The 27,064-nt window shown below is 39.1% G+C and overlaps 1 protein-coding gene across 7 annotated transcripts in view; it reads left to right on the forward strand.

The window, feature by feature from the left end:
- The window catches only part of RNF19A (ring finger protein 19A, RBR E3 ubiquitin protein ligase), a 62,640-nt gene that overhangs the window by 14,425 nt on the left and 21,151 nt on the right, over positions 1-27,064 (forward strand). For 2 of the 7 annotated variants that reach the window (XM_068396578.1, XM_068396575.1), the window contains 2 exons: positions 4,848-4,945; positions 24,536-25,289. In XM_068396578.1, coding sequence (XP_068252679.1) covers positions 24,673-25,289 — 617 coding nt within the window. In that variant the 5' untranslated portion in view covers positions 4,848-4,945; positions 24,536-24,672. Of the gene's footprint in view, positions 1-4,847; positions 4,946-9,255; positions 9,340-15,449; positions 15,520-20,941; positions 21,096-24,535; positions 25,290-27,064 lie in introns of those variants that run through there. The other 5 variants (XM_068396579.1, XM_068396580.1, XM_068396577.1 and 2 more) reach the window with 4 other exon arrangements.

Raw genomic sequence — 27,064 nt, forward strand, 5'->3', positions numbered from 1 at the left:
TGACGTCCAAGGCATCAGTTTAAAAATTTTCCCTCTTGCCAGTTATGGTTGCAAACTAGTTTATAGCTAATTAATATATTTCTGAGGCATTTAAAATAATGATGAAAAATAACATTTAGAGTAAAAATAATTATTTTGAATAATTGGGTTGCTATTACAATTTTAGTTATTTTTCTTTAATTCACTGATTTCGATAAAAAGTGTGGGCTATTTTTGATGTTATGTAATCAGAGGGGAATATGGAAATAGCAGGGAATTATTTCAAGCCTGTGCTGTAAAGAAAAACAAAGAAAAGGAATTGACCTCTGAGCCAAAGTGTGGTACCTGGTTTAACTTTGTCGGGTATCTAAGAAATCTTAGTAATGTGAAGAGTATCAGAATACTCCGGCTATATCCCATTTTTTTTTGTAGCTGATATCACGATTGACAGGAGGTCAAATTTCCCCTCCACCTTTTAAAACAAAACCGAACCAAATCCAAGTCCCTTCCCCAGCCGAGACTGGGAGAGGACAGAAGTTACGCATCGGATTGGGGAGACACATTCATTTCTTATGTGTGCAGGTGGCCAGTGAAAACTTTGCAGCCTGGGATTAAATCACTGAAACAGATACCAGTGTCAGCTGAAAGACATCCAGCATGCTCCAAGGGGATTTTATCACAAGTGAAATAGTGCTTCACAAATGAGGGAAAAAAAAAAAAAAAGTGCTGTCAGCTTGCTGTAATATTTGTTATTAAGACAAAAACTCTATCTGCTCAGGATGCAGTTTTGTTTGTTTTTTCCCTCCATAGACTAGTTTTGATGGATGGGGAGGAGGGGGAGGGGGCAGTTATTTTAGTCCAAAGTTGAAATTCAAGTGATTAGTGTGGCGTTATAGCCTGGTTCTGTTCTTCTGCTGTTTATGCAATTAGACAGCTGTCTTACAATGTCCTGTGACATCATGTGTCAAAATAAACTGGCTTTTGAGTGCCATTTTAATTTTTTGTGGAAAGACATTTTCTTGAATAATTAGCTTCTCTTTTTTTTTTTTTTACGTGGCTATTTTTTACTCCTCTTAAATAAGAGATGGGACAGTCCAGAAGAAATGGTGCTCAAGGATGACAGGATCTTGCACTTGCACGGGGAAGTGATTTCAGAACTTGAAGTTAATTTTTGTTGTTGTTGTCATTGCATCTTATTTCTTAAAGTTCACTGAGGGAAGTCTTAGTGGAATGTAAATACAGTATCAACAGCGTATCTGTAAAACAGAGGCCCAGAGTTGTGTGAAATAAAGCCTGTCGTGTGGCAAAGCTGGAAAGAAAATGAAGGGTTCACTGTAATATGGCACTGATGTTTATTTGGCAGCCCTCCCATCGTCTCATCTTGGCTGGTGTTCCATCAGTCAGTGCACTTATATATGGATCGCTTGAATTCCATTTATTCAATAGCCAGCTGAAAATGTGATGCGTCAGGACTGTGGAAGAGACCTGTAATATGCCGTAATAAAGAAAAAGACCCAAATTTGTTTTCCTTTTCTGAACAATCCATAGTTATTCTACTATCTAGTATATAATTGTGATTATTTTTTTTTTAGATCAATTTGTCTATTGAAGTTCCTATCACTTTAAAAAAGACTGAATCTTATGTAAGACCGAAAAATTTCATGGTGTTTCTTCTCAAGGTTTATTATTTCAGTCTGATTCATTTCCTGTTTTTCTGCTAATGCACTGACAAAAGCAGAAACAAGTATCCTTCAACTGTTTGTAAATCTAAAAAATATGTAATTTACTGTATTACAAGTGGCTGTGTGTAGCTGCTGTAAATGGTGCAGAGATTTAGACAGTACTTCTCTCTGTCAGCCTCTGGTCATGCACTGCTTCCCTGGCTAACCCAACTGCTTCAACGTTTCACATCTCTCTAGGTGGCAATTCTGTTCAGATATGAGGAAGATGAGGATAAGTTAGAACTTCTGTTCTCATATCATAACGTGAGAACAAGAAGATATTCTGATTTTAAAGGAGTATTTTTTTTGAGCTATGTTTCATTAGGCTGTTGAGCTCATTACCATAGACTTTCTTGGGGATTCACAGCATTGAGAGAGAGAGATGATATTTATATAGATGGCAATATGGAAGGTGCTAGAACATACTGGCAGGGAGATAAACTTTTGGGATTTGAAAGCAGTCTGACAAGTTAAGAGTTCATGTTTAGGGCATGGACCCAGCGGGAGATTTCTTTCACCCTTCCTCTGTACCTTGGAGTCTTACATGCTCTGGAGACGGGATCCTGTACTTGTGAAATCCAGTGCAACTGTTCTTGTGTTCTGAGGGTAGTTGGGAATGTTGATTATTATTCACATGACAGTGTGGTTTTTCTCATGGTTACCGATATCTTGAAATGTATTAAAATCGTAACATTTTAATACATTCTTGTAAGATTTATGATGGTTGGGTAACATATAGATTGGTCTTTATAAGATATATATTAAAGGTGTATCAAAAGAGTATGTCTTACATAAAAGCTAAATCCCATCCATTTCAAGCAAACGCCTGGAAAAAGATAAGCCCTTCTTTTTCATTATGTTGTAGCTCATGCTGTAATTCACACATTTATGAATTAGGAGACAGTTGGAAGTTTGCAGTTTCTTTTACAAAACATGATCGAATGAAGTAATTGCTTAAATGGCTTTTTAAATTAAATTTGGTATTACAGTAGTCCAGTATTTAAATCCTTTTTGAACTTGTATTTCAGAATTAGTTTGATAGTATAGCAAGCTTGGTCTTGTACGTGTTTATTTATCGGTTAAGGAAGACTGCTTCACTTTGGAGAAGCAAAAGCAAGGCCTTCAATCTTTTAAATTAATTCTTTTTATAGTGAGCTTTTCTATATGTAGATTTAAGTTCTATTAGGTAGTAAACTAAACTGTAGTAAATTTCATCTAAAACTATCGACATTTTTCTGTTATAGTTTATGAAGTTAGTTCTGGAAATATCGTTAAGTTCTTTGGGATTGTTTTTGTCCTTTTTTTAATCAAGTGTTTGTCTTTCCTTCTAGATATGTGGGTCCTTCAAGGATGAGAAAGGCCTACTCTTGAATGGCATTAAATACCTCAAAGCTACCATTACAGACTATGTGTTTTGCTGAGCAAAGTAAAATTTAAGGGCTCTTTCTTCAGTGATGTCAGTCATGTGGAGGATATTGTACTGTAAAATGAGCAATGGATAAAAAGGAGAAAAATAATTTTTTCCTACTGGCATAGTCTATGGATATTTGAGAGAGAGACTGGGTTATGTATGAGGGAGGAAAAAACAAGCTTTCCTTCTGCTCCAAATGGTGGTGGGATTTATAAATGTTTTTAAGGATAGCCATGGTGATGAGAGACTGGACTGGTGTGCTACACTGATAAGAGTATAGGCAAATAAGTGCAAGTTGTGAAGTTATTGTAACTTAACGCTTAGTAGCTCAGATGTAGGACGCTGACAGTTCATGCGATCCCGGGCTAACCATGAGATAAGACACGTTCTCCTCTGTCCATCGTCAGGCTGTTCTGTGCATTGTCTTTGTGAGAGTTTGGCAAGTCACATTATCTGTCTGGCTCAAGCACCTGTCTGTAAAATAAGAGCAGTGTGTCCTTCTCTTCATGCTCTGTTTTTTGAATTTACAGTATATATGAAAAGACACACTTACACGTGTGAAGTGTATGGTGCAGGGGAAATGGTCTTGGTAGCTGTTCATTTTGAGTGGGGCTGCTATCATCAAGTAAGCAACAAAGAATTCATGTTTTTAGGAGTGTATGGCTGTATGTGCATACAATACTTGGAACGGACAGTATCTTCTATAAATTGTTTATTACTTCACATTATGAAACCAGGCATTAAAGTTTTTTAAAATATTTAATTCAAAATGTAGTTGGTCTGAAACACTTATATTTTGTGGCTCAACTCAGATATTAAAACAAACAAAAAACCCTCACCAAATATTGTTTCTGAGAACACAGAGGAAAGGTTTCTTATTGTTTAAATATATAATCCCTTGCAACTGCTCTGAGGAAGCTGTAATGACAGCCAGAGGTGGTTGTCTCTTTTTTTTCAACTTTGAGAGAAGCCTTGCTCCATTTTTATTCTGTCCATATGAAAATGTGCAAAGAATGGCAAGTTTTTAGAAAATTGTTTTGAGCATTTTCTTTAAAGACTCGTTTGTGTGGGACCTAAATTCCTGAGACCTAAATTCACATACAACCAGACTTTTTTCAGCCATTGTAGCAATTGGTGAGATACTTACATGTTGTCTCCTAGCTGCCAGGCATCAAGTCGGTAATGAGAAACCCAAGTGAGAAGGGCGAATGCTTCTTCTGCTCTTGGTTCTCTGCCAGGTTGAGAGGCTTGAGACAAAGTGGGAGATGCCTACCTCCAGTTCAGAAAAGGTGGTGGGTAGAGGTAACAGAGGAGGAAGAAGGAAAAGGGATAAATGTATGCCTTGAGGAAGAGTAGGAGGAAAAGGTTGCATGCTGGGATAGAAGGATTTGAGGATAATGAAGGCTGAAGCTACCAAAACAGCTGCTTTTAAACTTTTTTAGATCAAAACTCCCTTCTTTTTATGACAGCTTTCCCCTATTTCATGCTATTGTTCCCCTCCTGCCATACATGTATTTTTGTAGCTCTCAAACTTGAGCATCTGCAGAAGAAAATGGTAGAAGGAAAGAAGGGACTGTTCACAGGTATTATCCTTCACCCTTGCTAAGTATTGGCCAACATCTGGGCTATCACAGTGTCATGTGGATTTGGTTCCTGAGGAGGGAGGGATGGAAAGGCTAAATGAAGCTTAGCCCTGGATAGCCCTCTAAGCTACCACTCTGTGTCTGCTGTTGCAGGAGCATGGATTTATTTCACATTCTTGCATTCCTCCACTGAGATGTATTCTACAACCCCTAGTTCGAAAAGCTCTGCGGCAGACCGTAGTCTCCTTGAGGTAAGGCATTCTTCATTTGTTTTCCTCTTCAGAAACCTGTTGGCCAATATTAATGAAATCTGCTATACGGATAGAAATTTCAAAGAGAAACTCATTCTAGCTAATGCTAGCTAAGTCTTCTCATTTGGTGTCTGCACATTACTAAATTGTATAAAATCTTTATAAGAGAACATTCTCATGCCCTAACAACAGAAAAAATATTGTTGACATTTAAATCATTATAGACAACAGCCACATTTTTTTGGTCATGCTGGGGTATAAACTTAGGATAGGAAATGCTAGAAAGAGGAGTCTGTGGTAGCCTCATTTGTAGAGTTTATGTGGTGTTGGGCAAGGCCCATATAGGGTTGTTAGGTGTTTGTTTTCCTGTATGCCCATCTTTAGACATTCAGGTGTTGATCTGCAGGTAGCTACTGCTGTCAGTGCTCAGCATAAGTTCTGAACCTATACAATCCCATACTGACACAAAACAGCCTTACAACTTTGGCAGCCTGCAATATCTTAATCTTATTTCAGGTGGTAGTTTTAGCCTTGGTGTCTATTTCACATTTTGCAAATTTGAAAAAATAATCTTCCATTGCAGAATTACTATGGAGATTTCACAGGAGTACGCTGAGGATTGATTTGTTAATGTTTTTGAAGCCATTAGTCTGGTAAAAATGTTTTATGTGACTTGTATGGACTGAATTTGTGAATTCAGTGTTGTATAGTGTTGTAAAGCAAAAAATATACAATACATAAGGTACGGGGCCTCATTTAATAAGGGAATAAGAAATAGCCATCCATGGAATGAGGCTACCTCCAGAAAAATCTGTATGTCTGTGTGATCCTACAGGAAGTTCAGAAGCCAGACCCAACCTTTAGAATACTTCCATCTGGCTTGGGGCCCTTCTCCCCAAGACCTGGAAATGGCTGCTAGAGCACTAACAGGGATCCAAACAGCAGCAGTCTTTTGTCTTCTCTCGCTAGAATTCACCTGCCTGGTGCTACACTTGCAACTTGTCCCTGTAGTAAGCAACCAGCTGCTTGGGTGGGAAGCAGCTGGCCCCTCTTAATCTGTACATCTGCCTATAGCACCCTGGCAGTTGGATCTCTGTTGTGGACAGGGGAAGAGATGTCCTGATGTCCCTGAAAGTGGTGACGAGGGTCAGATACTCACATCCAGCCACCATACATGCTGAGACTGGACCAGCATTTGCATTGCCTTCCAGTGCATCAAAGTCACCATCAAGTGGGTGGATGGGGGATGCTGAATTTAGTTTTTATGGACAGCTTGCATTCTGATATCCTTAATTTTTGAGCGCTCAAGTGTGCAATATTAGATGTCCAAACAGTGTAGCTTTGTGTGCCTGTTATCTATGGAGTATTTGATAATGTTATATGTCAGCAGCAGATAACGCGTTTATTGGTGCAAGGACTTTCTGGGGGGCGGAAGGATAAGATTGTGTCTCCTGTAACCACATTATCACTTGTGGTGTGATTACGGTAGCCTTGCTGTGCAATTCCTGCCAGGTATGGCATGGCTGTATTGGATTTTAATGTAGTATAGTTAGGCACACTATGGGAAATACTTGATTCTACATGAAAAACATCTTCTTAATACAAAAATTCTATTGTCCTGGTTGCTAGAAAAAGACTTGGTAGCTCTGCTTTTGTGATGTATATTGATACCCTATAAAAATGTAAAAGGATTAGAAAAGGTGTCCTTACTAAGATAGAAAGTTAAAGTAGGAACCTTAGTTGTCACGAATGCTGAAACACAGGTGTGATCCAAACTTGTATGTTAATTTCCTTCTTTGTTACCAAGGCAAACTTAAGAAGGGAGTAGAAGGTGTCACTTTCACAATTGTGTTACTTCAGGCTAAGAGAGTACCCAATGAAAAAAGGGCAACTCCTAAAAACGTGTACTTTTTTTCTTACTGTCCTGACACCAATGTGTGTCATATCCTCCTCCCTTTTCCCTCCTCTTGGTAATTTGTATACCACAATGTTATTGGTGAAGTGAAATTAGTGAATAAACAATATTGCATCAATGTGGCAGTTGTAGAGACTTGTGACTTCTCTGGTAGCTTATCTTTCACTCCACCCATTTAATATTTCTTCTTCCTCCTCTTCCTTTCCCCCCTTCTGTCTCAGCAGCACAATCCTCTCTAGGATTGTGGTTCCAGAGCTGACTCTGTGACTGGACATTTGGAGGATGTTAAATAGAATGGAGAGGGATTGTACCCAGCCAGGGAAAGCTGTTCGGTTTTAATAACTTGCTAGTTGTTTCTGACACAAACTCTTTCCTGTTCCATTGAAAAGCCGCAAATGTAGCTGAAGCTGCTGTAACCTCTCTAATGGGGAAGTGTGGGCAGATATAAACTACTCCAGTTGTATCAAAATTTAAATTTAAACAAAGCAATAGCTTTTTGAATGTAGCTGTTATCTTCCCCACATGGAACAATGTCAGCCTGACCAGCAGTTATTTAAAAAGGCTGCACTTACATACATTTCAGTTTGAGTTAAGGCTTGTTAGTATAAGTAAATAACAACAGTCTCCTGATGTGAGACGGAACAATTCCTTTTGGACATAGTGTTGTGACATGTGAGCTGACTTGGCAGATTGATGTTCTGATTCATTTGCATTTATTATTCATATTTGCTACCTGTTTTGATGTTAGAATCCTTTTGAATGTGCCTTGGCCTTTCTGCTCTCTTAAGTTCCATTGCACAGATCTCACAGTTACACAACTGCAGTAGCTACAAGGTGATGTGCTTTTGCTGAGTGACAACAGTTTTGTTCTTCTAAGGAGGATTCTTTAATAATACTGGCTAAAAGTTTGCAGCAGAGTGCTTCTGTAGTTGCAAGCAACTTTAAAAGAGTGAGGAATCATTTATGCTCCTTTATTCCAGTATTTGATAACTTGCGATCAGTAGAACAGTTTGAGGATGTGTCCTGAACAGTGGGATTACAAATCAAAAAGGTCAGAAATAAGGACAGAAAGGGAATTGTCATGAAAACCTCTGTTGATAATGCTGATCTTAAGATGTGAGCAGGAAAAAGACTTGAGAATAAAGGAAGGAAAGAGCAGCTAAAAGAACTTCAGAATTCATTTCTTAATAACTTTTCAATTACAGTTTTTGATTTTTTTAATGCAGAGTTGAGTAAATGGTTAGAGAACGTTCTATAAAACCTCTTTACTGAAAACAGACTTAATATACCAGAAATGTAAAAAATTTGCAATTTTTTGCTAAGTAAAATTTGTGGAAATATCTACTGTTTTGAATCACAGACTTAAACCTTCTAAATAACTATTAAATCATTTAAATTCCTATTTTAACAACTTACCTATGTTAAAATGATCCGATTAAAATGTCTCACTTCTAGACTACTAGAACTTTTTAAATATTTTATATGCCTTATTTTTTGGGTAAAGCCGTTAACTTTTTCAGTGATTTTGAAATCTAATCCTTTCTTTGTACAATGGAGCCAGATGTGCAACTGAGGTTTTTACAGGGCACTTTCATTGTTCAGTAACGGTGATTGGGCCTGCTTTATTCTTTGTTTGGCACTGTTACGGTGTATGATTCATTTTTGTCTCATGCTAGCTGTAGCAAGGAGACCACACGCATACTGCAGCATAACAAGGTTAGAGAAGTACATTTCAAATCGAATACAAAATGGTCATCGAGGGTATTTATTCATTCTGTGGAAGTTTTGCCCTGTGTTATAAGGCAGATTTGGGGAAGAAATGAGTCTCTTGCACAGTTGTTTCATCTTCACTGTAGGCAGTTCTGTGCTGTCTGAAGAATGGAGCTGGTGATAACACTCCATTCTTGAAACTTTAAACAGTTTTGGAGTTTGTTTACCCTGGCTGTTTCTTCCTCCCACCCCCCTGAGAAAACGTATCGTGTTTTTTGAATTGTTTCAATAGCCAGAGGAAAAGCCTCCACTGAGACCAGAGCCCAGGATTTATACCTGTGTAGTAACCCTTACGGCTGAGGGGAAGGAAGCTGTGATAGCTGGACTTCCCAAAGAGCAGCTGGCACCATCTCTAGGTATTTTGTATTGATCTAGTCTTGCTGGGAGATGGCCAAATGCAAATACAGGTTTGTCCAGATCACAGTCCACTGAGTTGGAACTGGATCTCTTAGTATACTACAGTGAACTCCAGGTAATGTTTGATAGTGTAACCAGGTTATCTAGAGGCAGACGTGGCCCCTTGTGAATATGAAACTTTAAGCTCTTTGGGGTTGGTTTTTGTTCAAATGTCAACATCATCTCTGGTTTGTCTGGTTTCTCTGTCGGACGTTCATTTTTCTCCCAGGAGCTGATTTTCATTCAAGAACCGAGTCATGTTGTCAGTGGCTGTGGAACCTAAATGTTGTTATCCTTGAATGTTCATATGCAGGTTTGTAAAATCCACATTTTAAATCTGTTTCAGCTACAGTTGTCCTCTGTGAGGGTTACTCTGTTTTATGTGGCACTCACTGTATGTCAGGCAGAAGCTCTGATAGAAGTGAGCAGCAACCTTTTATTACAGATGTATGTGGGTAGCTGAGAGTAGGGCGTGAAGACTGCTTGCAAGGTCCTTGTGCAGTGAGGTGACTGCGAACGTCCTTCTGTGTACAGGCTCGAGTCTGAGGATCTGTGACATGAGCCGTCACACTTGTGAACGTGCCTTCATGTCTGTGTGTGGATTACTGAGAGTGAATGCTGCCTTTCTGAGTAAAAATTCAGAATGTTATTGGTGTTGGGTTGGAGCAGAGGTGACCTCTGCTGTAAAATGCTGAGTGAATAGAGGAGGCTTTGGAGTTAATTTCTGAGATCTCTTTAGTATTATTGTTTGTTCCCCAGATAGCCAGTATGAGGTATTCTGCCACCACCGTGGACACGGTGTCTGCAGGCAGTTTCAGGAATCCCTTAGACTTAAGTGGTCTGCAGAGTATACAAACTGTTAGCTTTGGCTCCAGTTTCGGCTTTTAGAATAATTCAAATGACTGTTTCTTACTTGAGGCATCTATTTTCTTTTTGAAGATGGGAAAGTGAAGTGCACTGCTGTCTGCCCTTATTCTGTCTGGGTCAGGTTGCGTGGCCTGAAGGGACAAGGTGTGCTGAGGGCTCGCACTGCTGTCCTTCCGAGCCCCTGCGACCGACTGGGAGGACACGAACGGGGCAGCAGGCTGCGACTCTGCCTTACCTGCTCTCCAGTCGCTGCCTGGCTGGTTGCTTCAGCTGACCTCTTCGGCTCTTACCACTCCTGCTTTGTTCTCTTCCTCGCTCTGGTTGAAACAGAGAATTTACCTGAAGCCTGGAAAACGAGCCAGTCACATGGAGGGACTGTGCCCAATACAGCCGTAGTCTCGGACTGAAAAACTGAATTTGTCCTGCCCCTCTTCCTGCTCTTCTGCATTTGTTCCCTGATTCAGGAATCCAACCTCCGAGTTAGATTAAGTCTCCGCTGTGCTATGTAACTACTTCCAAAGCATCTGTTGGCAAGAAAACTTTGACGTCAAAAACTTTGAGGTTTTTGCATTGCGCACATTCAGTCGCTGGGTTGGTGTGGATAATGGCATGTTGGAATCGAAGCAGAGTTCAGAGCAGGGGGGTGGGGGTGGGAATCGCTGTGAATGGTGTTTGTAGCTTGCTACTCAGTGTATATCTTTTGTGCGTAGAAAATGTACTTGACAAACTATGTATTGTCCCATTTGTTTATTACAGACATTTCAGATTATTTTGTAAGTATTTGTGCCTGACGCTCTTGGCTTGCAGGATATTGCTTTTAGCTCTTTAAACTGGGATTACAGTAACAGTTCTTTGCTGGTATTCCAAGTAAGGATATTTTTCAGATGCAAACTACATGTATTGCTCAAGGAATTTTTTTCCAATGTTAACACTAAGTTTAGTTAAGCAAAAAGAAAATAAATTAGTAACCAACTGCAGTTTGAAATTCGTAATGGTTAACTTGCAAGTAGAAAGCAAGCAAGGACTTAAAGACACTATGTGAATTTATGATCTGCCAGAGAAAGTGGTATTTTATTTTTAAGATGAACAGAGGATTGACTTTTGTTATTGCTGATTAAACAAATATCTTTGACTTGGAAATAAATACGAGAGCCTGTGTGTTAGATTCAATTTAAGATACTTGTTTCATCTAAGATTTATCTCGATAGAAGCAGCTCAAAAGAGCTATATTTAAGGCCATCAGAGCAGAACTGTGGGTGTCACTGTGACAGGATTCAAAGTCGAGCTGGAGGATTGCAGCCGATTTAAAAAAATAAACAAGAAGCTTCTGTAGTGTTTACAAATTATTTCCTCTGCTTTTTAAAGGAAAAACTCATCCTGACATTTGAGGGCTCTGTCTCAGGTTTAGGCTAACAAGTACTGTTGGCCCAAGGCAGTATCTTCTGTACTAACTCAGTTTACCAAATGTGATGTTTCTGTGGTCTAGGAAGCTTTTAAAATCTGACTTAAGGTGTTGTTTTTTTTTAAAAAAAAGTTTTGCTAAAAAGGATATAGTTGAAGGCATATACCAGTGTTACTATTTAAAAACCACAAAGTATGGTTTTAACTCAGAAGCTGAAATAACACAGGTTTGTTTGGAGACTATAATTAGAAAGTGTTTATCTGTTCTAAAAAATGGAGGAAATAAGCACAGTAGCTTTTCTAGGAATTGCGTTATGCTTGTTTCGTTTTTTTCTTTTGTGCCTGTAATTGTTTGAAATGGATGATGTGTCACAGTCTGTTCCACAAAGGGGCTTAACTAATGTTTCCATAATTGTGTAGAAAGAGCTGTTTAAGATGATGCTGTGTGGAGGAAAAAAGTAACATCCGACAAAGTGTATTTAAAGATGTGTTAGAAAGGATATGTGAGTTTACATGTGTAAATGGGGGGGTGAGGAGGGGGTAGAGGGGGAAAGCATTAGGGAAAAAGGCTTCGTAACCCTTCCTCAAAAGCATGAGAGCAGGAGAGTTGCATTTCAGAAATACTCCCTGTGTTGCAAGGCCTGGCAATGGAGATGTAACTTGCTAATTTAAAAGTCATGGAGTAAATGGAACAGTGCAAATAGATCTTGACCCACACATTTTTCTCCCTTCAGGCAGTTGGTCACTGAGCGTGCCGCTAAGCACTGCTGCAGCACTCCTCAACTGGCAGAGGAAAATCACTGTAGGTCCTGTGCATTTTTTCCTTTGTATTCTGCTGTTAAATGTATTAAGCACAGCAGGGAGCCTTTGAGTATTTTTTTAAGTTTGGTGTGAAGCATTCTCACAATCCAGAATATCGCAGCATTGCCAAGGTTTCATCAGCACCGTGTGACCCAGCGTGTCACCTGACTGTAAGGTCTCTGGCTAATGCACAGTGGCTTGCAGGGGATTCACAAACTCCCCTGTGTTGCTTCTTGCTTGGGTGCCATTAATGAGGCAACAAGGACTAAGAAAGTTTCACAAGAGTTAAGTCTTTAAAGCCACAAGTGGGTGTTTTTGCACTAACTTGTCTAGCCATTTGGAATAGCAGGTTTTTGCATAGAGAAACTCTGCTTAGTCCCCAGTCTGTTACAGTTACATTGCACTGCTGTCAGTGAAGAATGTTTGGAATAACTCACATCAACCTGGCTAAATCCTGCTGTGTGCTGACATAGCGTATTTTTTGGCATAGTATATGATGCTGTTGTAGGTGGAATAACTGCTGGCAGAATAACTCCTCCTATTGGCATATACTGTGTTTCCAACACAGGTACAGCATCAGATGCACTTTTAATGACAAGCGTTTAGCTTTTCCTTTCTTTGTGCTTTTTAACTAATGTTTACACTATTTATAATGCTAGTGGAGTCTGTCTGTAAAGGCTGCTAGATCATTCCCCTTCTCTTGCCCTGTCTGTGCTGAATGGGCTCTATCTTTTCAGCCTGGTCTTTTTTTATTTATTTATTTCCAGTGGGACTAGAAGAATCCTTTCTACTAATTCTTTCCCCCAAAGAAGCATCAGTAAGATTGAACTTCTCATGTCATGTATTCGTAAGCGAAGATCTGTGTGTTTGATGGCTAGTTGGTTTCTGTTTACTTTCCTTTTCCCATGTTCTCCTTTCGTTCTACACTAGGTTCGGCTGTGAGATAAGTTTCGTGGTACTTCTGCCATTTCCTGACGCCAGTGGTTTTTCTGGAGGCAGTGAGTGTTTCCTGTCTGGAAGCTAGAGGCAGTGTTCCTGGCAGGATGGAGTATTTTTGTTTCCCTGGCTAGACCTTTCCCTGTCTTTGTTTTTGTCTCTTTTTTTCTCAGTTCATTCTTTTTTTTGATCTTGGTCTGTATTTGAAATTGCACCCATTTTAACTAGAGCTGTCATTAAACAAAAAACGGGCTTGGCGATTTGAAATACATTCATACAAGATTTTTCAGTTAACATACTGACAGAATAAATTCATAGGCCGGGCAACAGTAGAACTGGGCATTTTATACTAGGTTTTGCACTAATCTCACTTCTTGAGCGAACAGGAGCGGTTAGTTATGCTGGTGTAACTTTGTACCTGACCCGAGGGCAGTTTCAGCAGTTATAGCATTAGCCATAACAGAGTCCAGAAAACCCTGTCATAGTTCCTGTCTCTATCCTGACTTGCTGCTGCTGGAATAGACTGGCTTGGATTATTAGCTCAGTCACCCAACTTTCAGAAAAAGTTTTATATTTAATTATATTTACCAAAATTATTAGTTTTTCTATAAAGAGACTTATCGAACAAGACCCATGCATGGTAGCTATTCAGTTCTCAAGGGCTGAGATACTGTCAGTTTACAGAGACTTAGTATGTTGCTGTGAGTTGTCACGGTGGCTTTCAGAAACTGTGACCAAGTTCTTACCCCATCCCATGGTAAGGTAACACAGCCTAACTTGATCTCACTGGAAGAATTCAAAACTCTTACTAACTTGCTCCCTTTCAGTTACTTTAGTTTACTGTATGAGTTTTATCCAAAGTATGAAAAGTAATGCAAGGATAGTTTCCAGCACTTCTTATTTTGAGGCAAAGCTATTTCAAGATGAATGCATGGTTTTTTGTTTTGTTTTTTTGTTGTTGTTTGTTTGGTTGGTTTTTTGTTTGTTTGGTTGGTTTTTTTCTTCCCCTGCCCTGAAAATAGAGGTTAGTTAAAGCAGAGAAAAAACAGAGCTGGAAGATGCTGCCCATCAGCTGGTCAATAACATCTTTCCTCAGTGCAAGACAGAAACCCCTGGCTCTTGCTGAATTTAAAAATCAATAGGAGCCAAGAACTGCAATCCATTACCTCTTATATATTCCCCCCAAGCTGCTGCCTCTATGGTATACTGTTCAGATTCTGTCTGTGTGCTCTCTTTGGAACTCTTGGTCTTGGTTTCAGATCCCTGTACTACAGTATTTGTCCCACCTTATATTTTCGTACATTTTATTTGGTTTGGTTTTTATAGTAGGGCAAACTTTAAAGCCTGCTTGAAAACAAAAGCTTGGCAGAATTTGGTATGTAGTCATTACTGTTTGATCGGGCAAAATTACAGACCTGAAATTACATCTGCGCATTCTGGAAATTTGTAAGTCTTGGTTATTTTCATTTTAGAGCAGTTTTTTTGTAGGAATGATCTCAACACTTCAGGAGTGTTGCAATGTTTTCCACTTGCAGGATTGGTGACACTGCAGGAAACAAAAATTTGTGATATTATTTCACTGGTGTGTATATTTAGTCCGATTATTTTGCAATGTATAGTTCAGAATAAAAAGCAGCTGCAGGAAATTCAGAGGTATCATTCAGCAGTAGCTTTAAAGAGCAAAACCAAAAGAGGCGAATGCTTACTTTCAGCTAAAATAAATATAGAGCTAAAAAATTCTGAAAATCTGCTTTGGGATTATTTTGCTATTGCTGTTGCCAGATAATTTATTTTGTTTCATTTGTGCTTTTGTTAAGACTGCATTGATGAAGTGTCTGGATCTGTTCATACTGTATAAGCATTCTAAGAAGACGGAATCAGAATTAAGTTCCTTAGTTCATTTATATTGACTGCTCTTATTAGGATTTTAAAAGCAGAATTTACAGTATATTTTTATTTTGGGGATGGGAAAGATTTTGGTTTTATGGGAGTTTCTATTTGTCTCGGGCAGGTCAAACAGTCATTTGTCAGTCTTTTGAATAATTTGTTCATACAGGCTAGTTATTTTTTCAGCTGATGGTCAGAAAGAGTGCTTAGTTTATAAGAAAGTATTAATATAGTTAGATTAAAACTTTTTTGGTGCAGTTTTTAATCCCTTAGTGTTGCTTCCACTTTCCAGACCACTAGCTAGTCAGATGTTTCAGAATATTACTTCAGTGTATATGTATAAATAAATCTCTCCACGATATTCAGAAGTGAAAATACATGCCCATCATTGCACAAAGAGAATTCCCATCACTTATGCAAGAAAAAAATTGTGCTAGTGTGGGGATTTTAATGATTAAAGGATTAAAATAGTTGAAAGACCTGGTGATGTTTTGTTTTCCTTCCTTTTTTTTTCCCCTCAGGGTTTCCAAGACCGGTTTGTGTTGGCTGAGTTTGGTGTACATTTGCCTACAGTGCATAGGATAAGCTTTCAGCACAGCGAGTGAGTGCATGGTTGAACTAAGACTGCTCTGCTCAGTTAGATAAGGGAAAATTGGTCCTGTTAGTCTTACGTGTAACAGATTCACAAATAGAAAGCATCTCTCTACTGAGTTCTTAGCTTTGGTCAACTGTTGCACTCAATATACCCAGATTTAATGCTGCTGGTTTGGAAAATTAATGTTCTTAGAATTTAAGGAATTCTTGCCTGTTTTTACTTTCACTAACAAACGGCAATGTGGGCCCTTAAGAGCTTCAGTGGAACTCCATCTTACTGTGGCTGACCTTGCTTATGAAAGTGGTGATGAAATCTTTTAGTAAACATTTGAATTGTAGAGAAAAAGATGTTTCTCTTCTAAGCAGTTTTGTTTGATTATGGTGTGTTCCTCTGGGGTTTGAAAGGATGGTGACAAAAAAAACCCCCGACCAGACTTAGGTGAGGCACTCTTAGGTGCGCTCTCTTCTTTACAAGCATTATCTGCAAGAGGAACGGTTTTGCTGGAGTTGGCAATCAGTCGTTCAGAGACTTTCAGAATGAGTTGAGCAGCTTGCGAGACTTGCTTTCCTAATAGCAGCTGTCATGGACACATGATACAGGATGTATTGCACATGAATTTCTAAGGAAGAAGCATAACTTTTTTTTTTTAATAAGCTGTTGAAGATTTTTGTAGCTGTCAGGATTGGTTTGTCATGTGCTGCATACCATGGTGAATTTTAAAATAGAACATTGTATATCAGTTAACTTTTGGCAATTCTGCAGTGCGTACTCTGCAGGCTGCTGTGTATTTTAAATGCTGTCAATCTTTTGATTTTAATGCTGGGTCAGTCTGTCTCGGGCTTTGAGCCCAAGTGGGTTCATAGTCTGTCTGTTTGCCTCATTGTTTTATAAACAGTATTGCTTTGTTCTGTAAGTGAAAATAGAATTTCCAGATAATTGACACAGGACTTTAAGGAAAAACAAAGTGCAATCAGAATAAACTGGGACATGGTAACAGTGCAGTATGTAGATTTTTTTAAGATATTAAAATATCTCTGTCTCACAGGTGCTTTTCTCTTAAATTCTTGTGTAACAGTATCTGTGAATATCAGTTGTTTATGACATGATTTGGAATACGGAGTAATAATCTGGATATAAAGTTGATCAGAGAAACCATAATGTTTTACTTTAACGTTTGTTGAAAGGTGCTTTACAAATAAATAGCAGTCGTCTTCTTGCTTTAGTGAACATCCCAATTGAAATGCAGATTAACAGCTGGAAAGAAAGGCTACATGTGATGAGGGAATTGCTCTAACCTCTTGTCTGCTTTTGATATTTAGTAATAGTCTTCTGTTTAATTTTAACAAGGCATTACATAGTGTCCCTGAACTGATCCTAATTATTAGAAGACTTTCCTAAAGTAAACTGACTCTGCATTATAGAAACTCCCATATGTTAAAGCAAGTCCTTTTGCTCCTGAAGATCCCTTGTTTCTCACTTGGCACTGGTCTAATGGCCTAAGTGTGTCAAGCTGGCTCATCCCAGAGGGTTTGACTTCCTTTCAATTAGGGGATGAGGGCCCTACTCTGTTCTGCTTATCAGTTCTGTGCTGATATGGGCATGTCCCAGATCTTGTCAGCACCCTCACTGAGCCTGCTGCAACCTCCAATGTGAAATTAGTGAGTGAATGCCTGGTACAGTACCTGTAGGCAACTCAACTCCCAGCTTTTGAGTTTACATAAATTAAAAAAAAAATAATTATTTCACTGAAGCTCTTCTTCTGTTGTTTAAAGATGATATGTAAAGTTTGAGACTTGACATGGCAGATTTCTAAAGGTTTTGAAAAACTTGTCTTTCATCAGTTGTGGAGTCCTGTTTTTGAAATAATGACCTCTGTGCAGCTGTCAGTAGTCCACTGTAAGCATAAAGAAGTGAGAGCCTAATTAACGATGATCGTGTAATTTTCATTCCGAAAAAGATTTACTAGTAGTAGAAGCAACTCTGATAACTTTCATAACGAATGGTCTTTGTGCTCTAAGAGAAGCATTCACATGCGTGGCTCTTGGAACAAAGCAGGACAGGAAAGTAAAGGTATCTTCCTGCAACAGTGTGTGAAAGATAAGAATTGTTTTTTGCTTGGATAAAACATCAAACAAGCTACCGTACTGGTGCCCTCTTTTTCAAAAGAGAAAAGCCATAATGAAGTAGAATTTACATTAGTATATTTTTAAACTAGTTTTACACAGCTCAGTTTGAGTTAAATCAATTAAAGCCACTTAGACTTTACATTTTTGCATCCTGGCATACTGTAACAGATCACTGTAAAAGTTTGATAAGTATCTTAGGTCTGGGTTCATTTTAAAAGCTTGAGAAATCTTCTGATACGTATTAACTTTCTTTTATAGAATAACCCTTTTGGTTTAATCCAAATAGTATCAACTCTTTAATTTCATATTTTATTAGAAATCAAAGTTAGAAGACATCAGAAAATGTCACACAAATGTCTTTACAGTCTTCTGAACATTAAATGGAAAATGTCACTATTCTTAATTTTCGTTTTTGAGGGGAAATAAATTGAAGTAGTCATAAGTGCATTCTGCTAATTGTTGTAATTAAGCATTTCACTTATGCTGCATTATGTTACCATTAAAGGATTTTATTTTTCAACTTAGTGCATATAAAGGTTCTTCCAGAACTTTTGTTGTTGCGATATGGTTTCCACTTCTTTATTTCCAAATTGCAAAGTGTTGGTTCTGCTTGTACTAAATCATCTGTGATTAAACCAAATAACAGTGCTAGCATGCTCTGCCAGCGTGTGCATTGACGTGAGTATGGTGGGGTTTTTTAATGGGACATAGTGCTACAGAAACACATAGCTGTCGAAATTGTTAAGCTCTTTCAGACTGTTCCTCACTCTGTTTTATCTCTTAGCGATGCCAGATTTTTAGCTGAACCTGCGGCATGTCTAAAGTGAGTAGGGGTATATTCTTTTAGAAATCCTCAGACAAAAGTGTTGGGTGCTTTTTCCTCCCAATTTTAAAACTATTGTGGAATGAATTGACATTTAAAGAAGAATGCCCATTGAAACAAGAAACTTGATAGTGGTTTAAAAATCCTGTGCATTGGTATTTAATTTAGTAGCTTAAGCTTTTGCATGTTTTTGTTTTACATTTTATTCCACTATTTCACGATTCTTACACCATGGAGTAAACAAAAAGGAAAATGTGGTTTTGATTCCTCTTTTGGATGTTTAGAAATACCTCTATTAAAAACATCAGAGCTTGGAAATTACAGGATACTGTGGGATCACAATGGGAGATGCTTATTGGAAGAGGGAGGCAGAAATGTATTTCAGATCTGTAGGTGCATTGTTGGTGGATGAACTTTGAGCTCTGGGCTCTTTTTGTTACAGCTCTCTCTAAGCTGGAGTAGTGCATCTCAGAAAGCAGCACAGATGTTGGGAATTACAGATGTCAAGGGAGGAAACGGTTAATAATCAGTTTTAATCAAGAAATAGCTTTCAGTATACTAACACAAAGTCAATGCTTTGTTAAATTGCCAGGAGGAGCGAATGCCTAAAATGAAAAGTGTTTGTTTGCAACAGGAAAAGTCAAAATTTACCATATAAGCACCAATGACATGAGAGTTTAAGGGTTTTAGTGAGGATGTAGTTACATCTATGTTTATGGTGGTTTTTTTTCCTTTCCTACACAAATGTTTAAGCCTGCCTTCATTTTGCAAATGTGTGTGAAGCTGCTTGTCCTGATGGCAGAGACTCCCTTATTTGTTGCTCCTGCGCACCAGGTTGAACATGTAATGGAAGAGGAGGCAGCATGTTGAGCTTGTGCCTCTGGTGTGTTTGGAAGACAGGAGCATGAGGGGATTAGTCTCCCGCAGCAGCTGGCTTACGGAAGTAGGGCTGTATCACTGTCTTGCAAAATCAGTAGGGTTATACTCAGCTGCTCTAGTGCATTTCCTAAAAGGTTTGGAATTGGTGAGATGAGACAAGCAGAGGTTATGTCATGGAGAGCCACATGAGAAGATTTTTCACCCCAGTCCCCTCCACGTTGAAAACTTTTCCCTTTGCACGAGCATTCTGATTTCCTTTCCCTCCCCTTCCATTCGTTATATGGTCAGCAATAGTGTTCACTTAAAGCAGCATGGTCGAAAAAAAATTAATAGGAGATGAACTGGATGTTAGGTTTCCCCAGCAAACAGTTTAGGAGGGGTTGTTGAAGGAACAGACCGCAGTTAAGGACTGAACTTTACGTGAGTTGCGTCTGTAAATGTCATTTGTGCTCTCGGAAATCTTCAGATGACAAGGTGTGTTTGTGCTGCGGCAACTGGTGCTTTGTGGTAGTCTGTGGCCCGAGGAGAATGCAAAGCACGGCTGGAATTTGGATTTGTGGTAGGGCTTCAGGCATGGCAGGAAGCCAGAAACATGGTTTTTCTGTAGTTGGTAAGTGCTTTTGAGGAAATGTTGAGGACAGTGGTGAACTTGTATTTTTAGGAGTTACACTCTGTGTGTGGTTTTTCTATCCCTTCGCTGTCGCCCATATTGGTTTCTTCTGTATGTTGACAGAGTTTATACTGGTCAGTGAGAGTGGTGCAGAGCTTGCAATGAATGTTGCCTCTCGAAATCAGATTGTTCGTTATTATTACCATAATTGTGTGTCTCGGCTTGTTTCCAGTCTTTTGATTTCAGAGCTTTGTTTTTTCATACGGCGTATCTCCTTCATGTGGACTCATTGTTACTGGAATAATACAGGCGTTGTGTTCTCTGGCTGTACAGATTCTTTTTCTTTCTTTTTGTCAGCAAAAATGTGCAGATGCTGTATTGGGTTGAGAACTGGCCAGTGCTCCAGATTGCACTAATAAGGCTTTTATGATTTTGTACAGCTCTGATCATTATTACCATTGTAACATTTGTCTTAATTTTTTCCTGTAATAAATCATCTGCTGAATCTTTTCACTTCAGCAAAGTCATCTCAAAATGTCACTAGAACATTACTATATAAGGAAGAGTATGGCTTTTAAAACTAGCTTTATGCATTTAAATCTAGAGAGTGTTGATTGTCTGAAATAACTGACAACTTCTCTATTCAAAAATCCTGACAAAGTTTAACCGTTTTCTTTAGAAGAGCAATCTGCTGTGTCTGAGAGACTGCTTATCAGCTCCCATTGCGCAAAGAGAACTATAGGATGTACTGGTGTCTTTCTTTAGAGCATGGGAGAATCTTGGTTTATTTAAAAAAAAAAAAAAAAAAGTACAACTGGTTCATCACCAGAGCTGCTATTTCTTGATTTTGTACATCTGTCACAACTGGCAAAAATGCTGTAATACTCATTCTTTCCTCTCTAGAGAAAGGGAGGAGGGGAAGGCTTGTAGTCATAGGCTTGGCTGTGTTACTGTGTTTACTTCCTACTTTTTTTTTCTTTTTTTTTAAAGAAAAAAAAAGAAAAAACCCACCAAAACTAAAACTTCTTGCCTGAATGGAATGCTTTGATTGCTGTTCCTGTCCTTCATGGATTCTCCTGGCTTGGGGAGGATGGCACTTTCCACTGTCCTGGTGGTATCTGTGTGAACATAAAAATGTTAGTGGGTATGTAGTTATAATAACGCTTTCAAGGTTATTCTTGCACTTCTAGACATACAAACTTAATTTATTGTCAGCCGTAGGCTATAGGATTTGTGCATCTTAGTATATTTCAGATACTGTCTACCAACTGCATGTTTCTATGATAAAACATCGTGCCAAGATCCTAGAGAGAAGGATGTTCCCTTCTGTCATCATTGTTGAGCAGTTTTTTCAGTTTCACCTTTTTTGTTTAGATAAGGGAATGTTTTAGTTGATTTAATGAGAAACAGCGGCTGTAAAACTATTAAACTTGTTTTGGGAACAGAAGCAGGTAAAGCATGCAAGATTCCTTTTGGCTAGATTTTAGGCTGAAAATGTTCCCTTAGGAGGGAAGGAAGGCTATGTTATGTTCTTGCAATATGCTTTATTTTAGACCCTGGGAATAAAATAAGATTTTTTGGATAGTGTTCCACAGAGGTAAGATTTTCCTTTATTAGGGGGAAAAAAAAAAAAAAAAGAAAAAAGTAATAATAATTAAGCATTTGAAACAATTAGAATATAGTGACTTTAAAATTTTTTCTTAAACAAACAAAAACAAAAGTCTGGTGGCCCAAAACATAAAACCTCTTTTTAGCAAAGCCAGGATATATGAGGTGGGGTTTTGCTGATTTTTTTTTTTGTGTGTTTTTTTTTTTTCTTTTAAATTCTTACACTTGAGGAAGGTATTATTCTTGTGGGGTACTACTGTACTGGATGGCAGTATAAATTGAGTAGTGTTGACTTGGCTACCTACTAGTACGTACATAATATCAAGCTACTGTAGTCTGAAGAGGGCCCAGCAGTGGGTTTGCTGCACACATTGCTCCGGCGAGGTGGACAGCCGTGAGCTATTTCTATGTTTCCTCTTTGGAGAGGGATTCCTGTGTCTTCTGCTGGTCAGTCTTCCTCTGAAGCTTCCTAGTCGTATCAGTGATCTGGTCCCGGAGATGTACAGCACACGGTTGTTTTTAGGCCGGTCTCTAGCTGGTGTGCAGACTGTCTGGGTGATGGTAAATAGAGGCATTCACCTCAGTCGTTGGGTTTTTCCCCCTTGGTCTTCTCCATGCCAAAATGTTTGTTAGAAATATTTTTGTATTTTGATCAGTGGCCCTCCATGTTCCTTTTTTTCTGCCTTTTGACTTACTTTTAGTATCCAGTTTCTGATTTTATCATCCTGTGGTAAAATCATAGAAACCCAGTGCACCCCTTTCTGGAAAGTAAGTTGGGAAACACTGAAGAAAGAAACGGTGCCAGCAGTAGTTGCATCCAGATACGCAACACTGATGTGGCATAAGAAATGCCTTCTCCTTCTATTACAAAAGCAGTTCACAGAGAGTTAGAAAAATTCCTCTTGCAGAATAGACTAGATGATTTCAGTTGGAAGGGACCTACAGCGATCATCTAGTCCAACTGCCTGACCACTTCAGGGCTGACCAAAAGTTAAAGCATGTTATTAAGGGCATTGTCCAAATGCCTCTTAAACACTGACAGGCTCGGGGCATCGACCACCTCTCTGGGAAGCCCATTCCAGTGTTTGACCACCCTCTCGATAAAGAAATGCTTCCTGATGTCCAGTCTAAACCTCCCCTGGTGCAGCTTTGAACCATTCCCATGTGTCCTGTCACTGGATACCAGGGAGAAGAGCTCAGTGCCTCCCTCTCCACATCCCCTCCTCACAAAGCTGTAAAGAGCAATGAGGTTGCCCCTCGGCCTCCTTCTCTGCAAACTAGACAAACCCAAAGTCCTCAGCCGCTCCTCATAGGACATTCCTTCCAGCCGTGTCACCAGCTTTGTTGTCCTCCTCTGGACACATTCAGGGACCTTCAGATCCTTCTTAAATTGTGGGACCCAGAACTGCACACAATATACTCAAGGTGAGGCCGCACCAACGCTGAATACAGCTGGATAATCACCTCTCTTGACTCGCTGGTTGTGCTGCGTTTGATGCACCCCAGGATGCGGTTTGCCTCATTGGCTGCCAGGTCACACTGCTGGCTCATATTTGGCCTGCTGTCAACCAGCACCCTCAGATCCCTTTCTGCAGGGCTGCTCTTCAGCCACTTCTCTCCGAATCTATACTTGTGCCTAGCATTACTCTGTCCTAGGTGCAGAATCTGGCATTTGGACTTGTTAAATTTCATCCCATTAATCATAGCCCAATGCTCCAATCTATCTAGATCCCTCTGCAAGGCCTCCTGTCCCTCAAGAAAGTCAACAGCACCTCCCAGTTTGGTATCATCAGCAAACTTGCTAATGGTGCATTCAACTCCTGCATCCAGATTGCTGATAAATGTATGGAACAGAGCTGGCCCTAGAACTGAGCACTGAGGAACACTGTTGGTGACTAGTCACCAGCCAGATGTAGCCCCGTTCACTGCAGCCCTCTGAGGTCTGCCCTTCAGCCAGTTCTTCACCCAGCACACCGTGAACCCAGTCACCCCGCAGGTGGATCAATCAAACTTCCAAGAAGTGGGAATATTTGCATGTTTGGGGGAAGTCAGTGTTTTTGCTTGGAGGTGTAGCAGTCTCCTCTGTTGGAGGTAAATAGGAGAACACCTTTCTTTCTCTTTCCACTTGGAGCCGGTCAGTTAAGCAACAGGGAGCAGAAGGAAATCCTTGCTGTCATCTTGTACATAGGGAATAATTGAAGCTTGATATGTGATGGGAATCTGGTTTGGGGCTTTTTTTTTTAATAAAAATTAGTATGATGAAAAATTCAAATGTCATCACCTTAACTCTAGTCTTTGCTTGAATTGCAATATGGAAATTGAAGGGTGAGACAGTGTTGGCTGTCACTCACTCTCCACCTCTGCTTCCTGAAATATTCAGATGCTTTACATTATAAATATGCATCCTTCTCTGAGTACCCTTAGATTATGAGAATATCTTGAGTTGTTCAGCCACAGTAACTTAATTTCTGCTGTTAGTCTAAATGGATTCAAAACACACACAAAAATCTTGTTTCTTTTAATTAGCTCTATTGGGTTTCTACATGACCTTATCGCATGTGTGGAAAAATGTAAAGTAGAGAAAACAGAAAAGTTTCCAATGCTGTAAACCTGTTACTATGTCAGAAGAACTTGTTATGCATTTACTTAGTTGTCACCTTGGGTTATGGTAATTTCTACACATGCATACACACACACACCACCCCCCTCAGGGAGCAGGGGAGTGAAGATGCTGTTCTCAGCACTGCTTAAGTGTAACAAAGATATTCCTTGACCACAGGGAAATTTCAGGCTTGTTAAGATGAGAAGGATGTAATGGACAGAAAAAGCTGACGGAAAGAAGTATTTGGTCAGATGGTGAGGAGAAGATGGTAGTAATATAAATAACAGGTCATTAAGAGTGCTGTGATCTTTCAGAACCAGAAGTAATGGATATAATTCTAATTATCTTTTTTTTTATCTTTCCTCCTAATATAGGGAATTCCTGTGAAGAATTTGCTGGAAGTGTATACAAGTGAATTTTCTGCGTGAAGACTCTCAACTGGATTATATAATAATATGCCTCTATCCTCTGACTCTATTATTTTGATCCTTAAAAATGATTAGGATTGTGTATGAAATGTAACCCATTTCTGATGAGTGACCTAGACATGAGTTTACATCGGCAAATGGGTTCTGATCGGGACCTTCAGTCTTCTGCTTCCTCTGTGAGCTTGCCATCAGTTAAAAAGGCACCAAAGAAAAGAAGAATTTCATTGGGCTCTCTTTTTCGGAGGAAAAAAGACACAAAACGCAAGTCTAGGGATTTAAATGGAGGTGTTGATGGAATTGCAAGTATCGAAAGTATTCATTCAGAAATGTGTACAGACAAGAACTCCATTTTCTCCACATGTACCTCTTCCGATAACGGAACAACCTCTAGCAGCAAACCAAGTGGAGACTTCATGGAATGCCCCTTGTGCCTTTTGCGGCACTCCAAGGACAGGTTCCCGGAGATAATGACTTGTCACCATAGATCTTGTGTGGATTGCTTACGTCAATATCTCCGGATAGAAATCTCCGAGAGCAGAGTTAATATTAGCTGTCCGGAATGCTCAGAACGATTTAATCCTCATGATATTCGTTTGATATTAAATGACGACATCTTGATGGAAAAATACGAAGAGTTTATGCTTCGGCGATGGCTCGTTGCGGATCCTGATTGTAGGTGGTGCCCAGCTCCAGATTGTGGGTATGTATTTTTTTTCCAATATCTGCAAAGAAATGACAGCATAAATAGATACAGCATTATGCTTTTTGAAAAGTTAATTGCTTTACTTCAGCATTTTGTTATGTGTTGTACAAGTAGGTAGAAGGCAGAATTCTCTTTAAAAAAGAACAAAACCAAAACAAACAAAAGTCCCAACCTACAACCCATCTTCCAAAATAACTCTTCCTTAAGTAGGATTTTTTTATTCTGCACAGAGGAAATTTCAGCAATTTCGTGAAACTTATTGGTAGGTGTTGCTATGTATCTACAGCAGACAAAAAATGTAGGTGTTGCACTGCCAAGGCAAGAGCGCAACGGTCAGACTAAAGAGAACTGAAAGTTCGGTGACTGTACTTTTAACTTAGTTCATTTGTTAAAGCACATTGGGTATTTTGGGTTTTTTAACTGTGAAAAACGATTGAAGGTTTTCTTTCAATAAAAAGGCCTCTCCAGCTTCAGATATCTTCCATCTTGTGGCTGGTTGAGACACCACTTGTTGCCTGTCAACAGGATTCTGATGTAAGATAATAATCAGCTTGTTCCTGCTTATTATCTGAGGAACGTAATGTTTTAACACTGCTTTAATACTTGAGAGTTCTGAAACCATTCTGGATTCCGACATGAGTCAGCTAAATACTACTGAGCAGCGCATCACGCTTTTCCACCTTTGGTGTCTCATAACGCCATTCTTCAGCAAGTTGCTTTTTTAGAGATTATTTGCATTATCATAATGTCTAAAGGTTGTAGCCCTGACTGCAATCCAGATGTGCAGTGCATGCTAAAAGCCCTTAGAAGATGACATCTCTGTTTTAAAGCCTCACAGATGAGCATTAAGTAGAAAGAAGAAAAGGAAGCACATTGGAAGAGAACAAGCGAAATAGGACTGACTATTACTGTATTACTGTTCAGGTGCTTAATGTTTTGGAGGCTTTCAAATTTAAATTATATGTCAAGAAACATACTTGAAATACAATTTTGCTTTCATACTTTAAATTAAATAGAATTTGCTAACGTGGATCAAAAGCAGAGACTAGAAAGGTGATAGCTTCTCAGGTCCTCTGGTCCAAAGTGGATGGCATTGCTGTGGTGTAGTTTGAGCAGAGAAGGAAAAGTGACTGGAGAGATGAATTGGTTGCACGAACTTGTAACAAAGTCTTGTGGACAAAACCAGTACAGCTTGCTCTTAATATTTTGATAACTGCAAAAGAAAACAACCACTAGAAGGCATTATTTGATAGGCAGACGTATGCTTTGCTCAGGTTTCCCTGAGTTTTGGTGTTCCGGACAAACTTGTTACTCGAGGTAAGGGGAAGCATACAAGAACAGTTAAACTGTGTTTCAAGGATTCAGTCTGTTTTCTGAAGTGCTAAAAAAGTAAGGTGGATTTGTTTAATGGAGACTTTTCACCTTGCTTATTTTTTGTGCCTCAGTTTTCTCATCTGTTTAAAAAAAATTAATCCAAAGTATCTTTAAATGGTCAGAAACTGTAATGATAATTACTGTAGATAATACCTTTATAAAATTAAAAAAATGGGTTTTCAGAGCAAAGTTAAAGTTCTGTGTGATCGTGTAGGACCCCAGCAATGTATTAGTTAATATATAGCAAATATTTAAATAATTGCTCCAGAACTGCCTACTGCATGCTCCTTACTCTGAGAGTGGAATCCTGTGGAAAACACAGTATATTGCCAGGCAACTAAACTGTGCCGATGTTTTCCTGTGAGGGGAACAAACTAGTACTATATGGGTGACCTTAA

This window comes from Nyctibius grandis, chromosome 3, assembly GCF_013368605.1.
Source record: "Nyctibius grandis isolate bNycGra1 chromosome 3, bNycGra1.pri, whole genome shotgun sequence".
NCBI classification, from domain to species: Eukaryota; Metazoa; Chordata; class Aves; order Nyctibiiformes; family Nyctibiidae; genus Nyctibius; species Nyctibius grandis.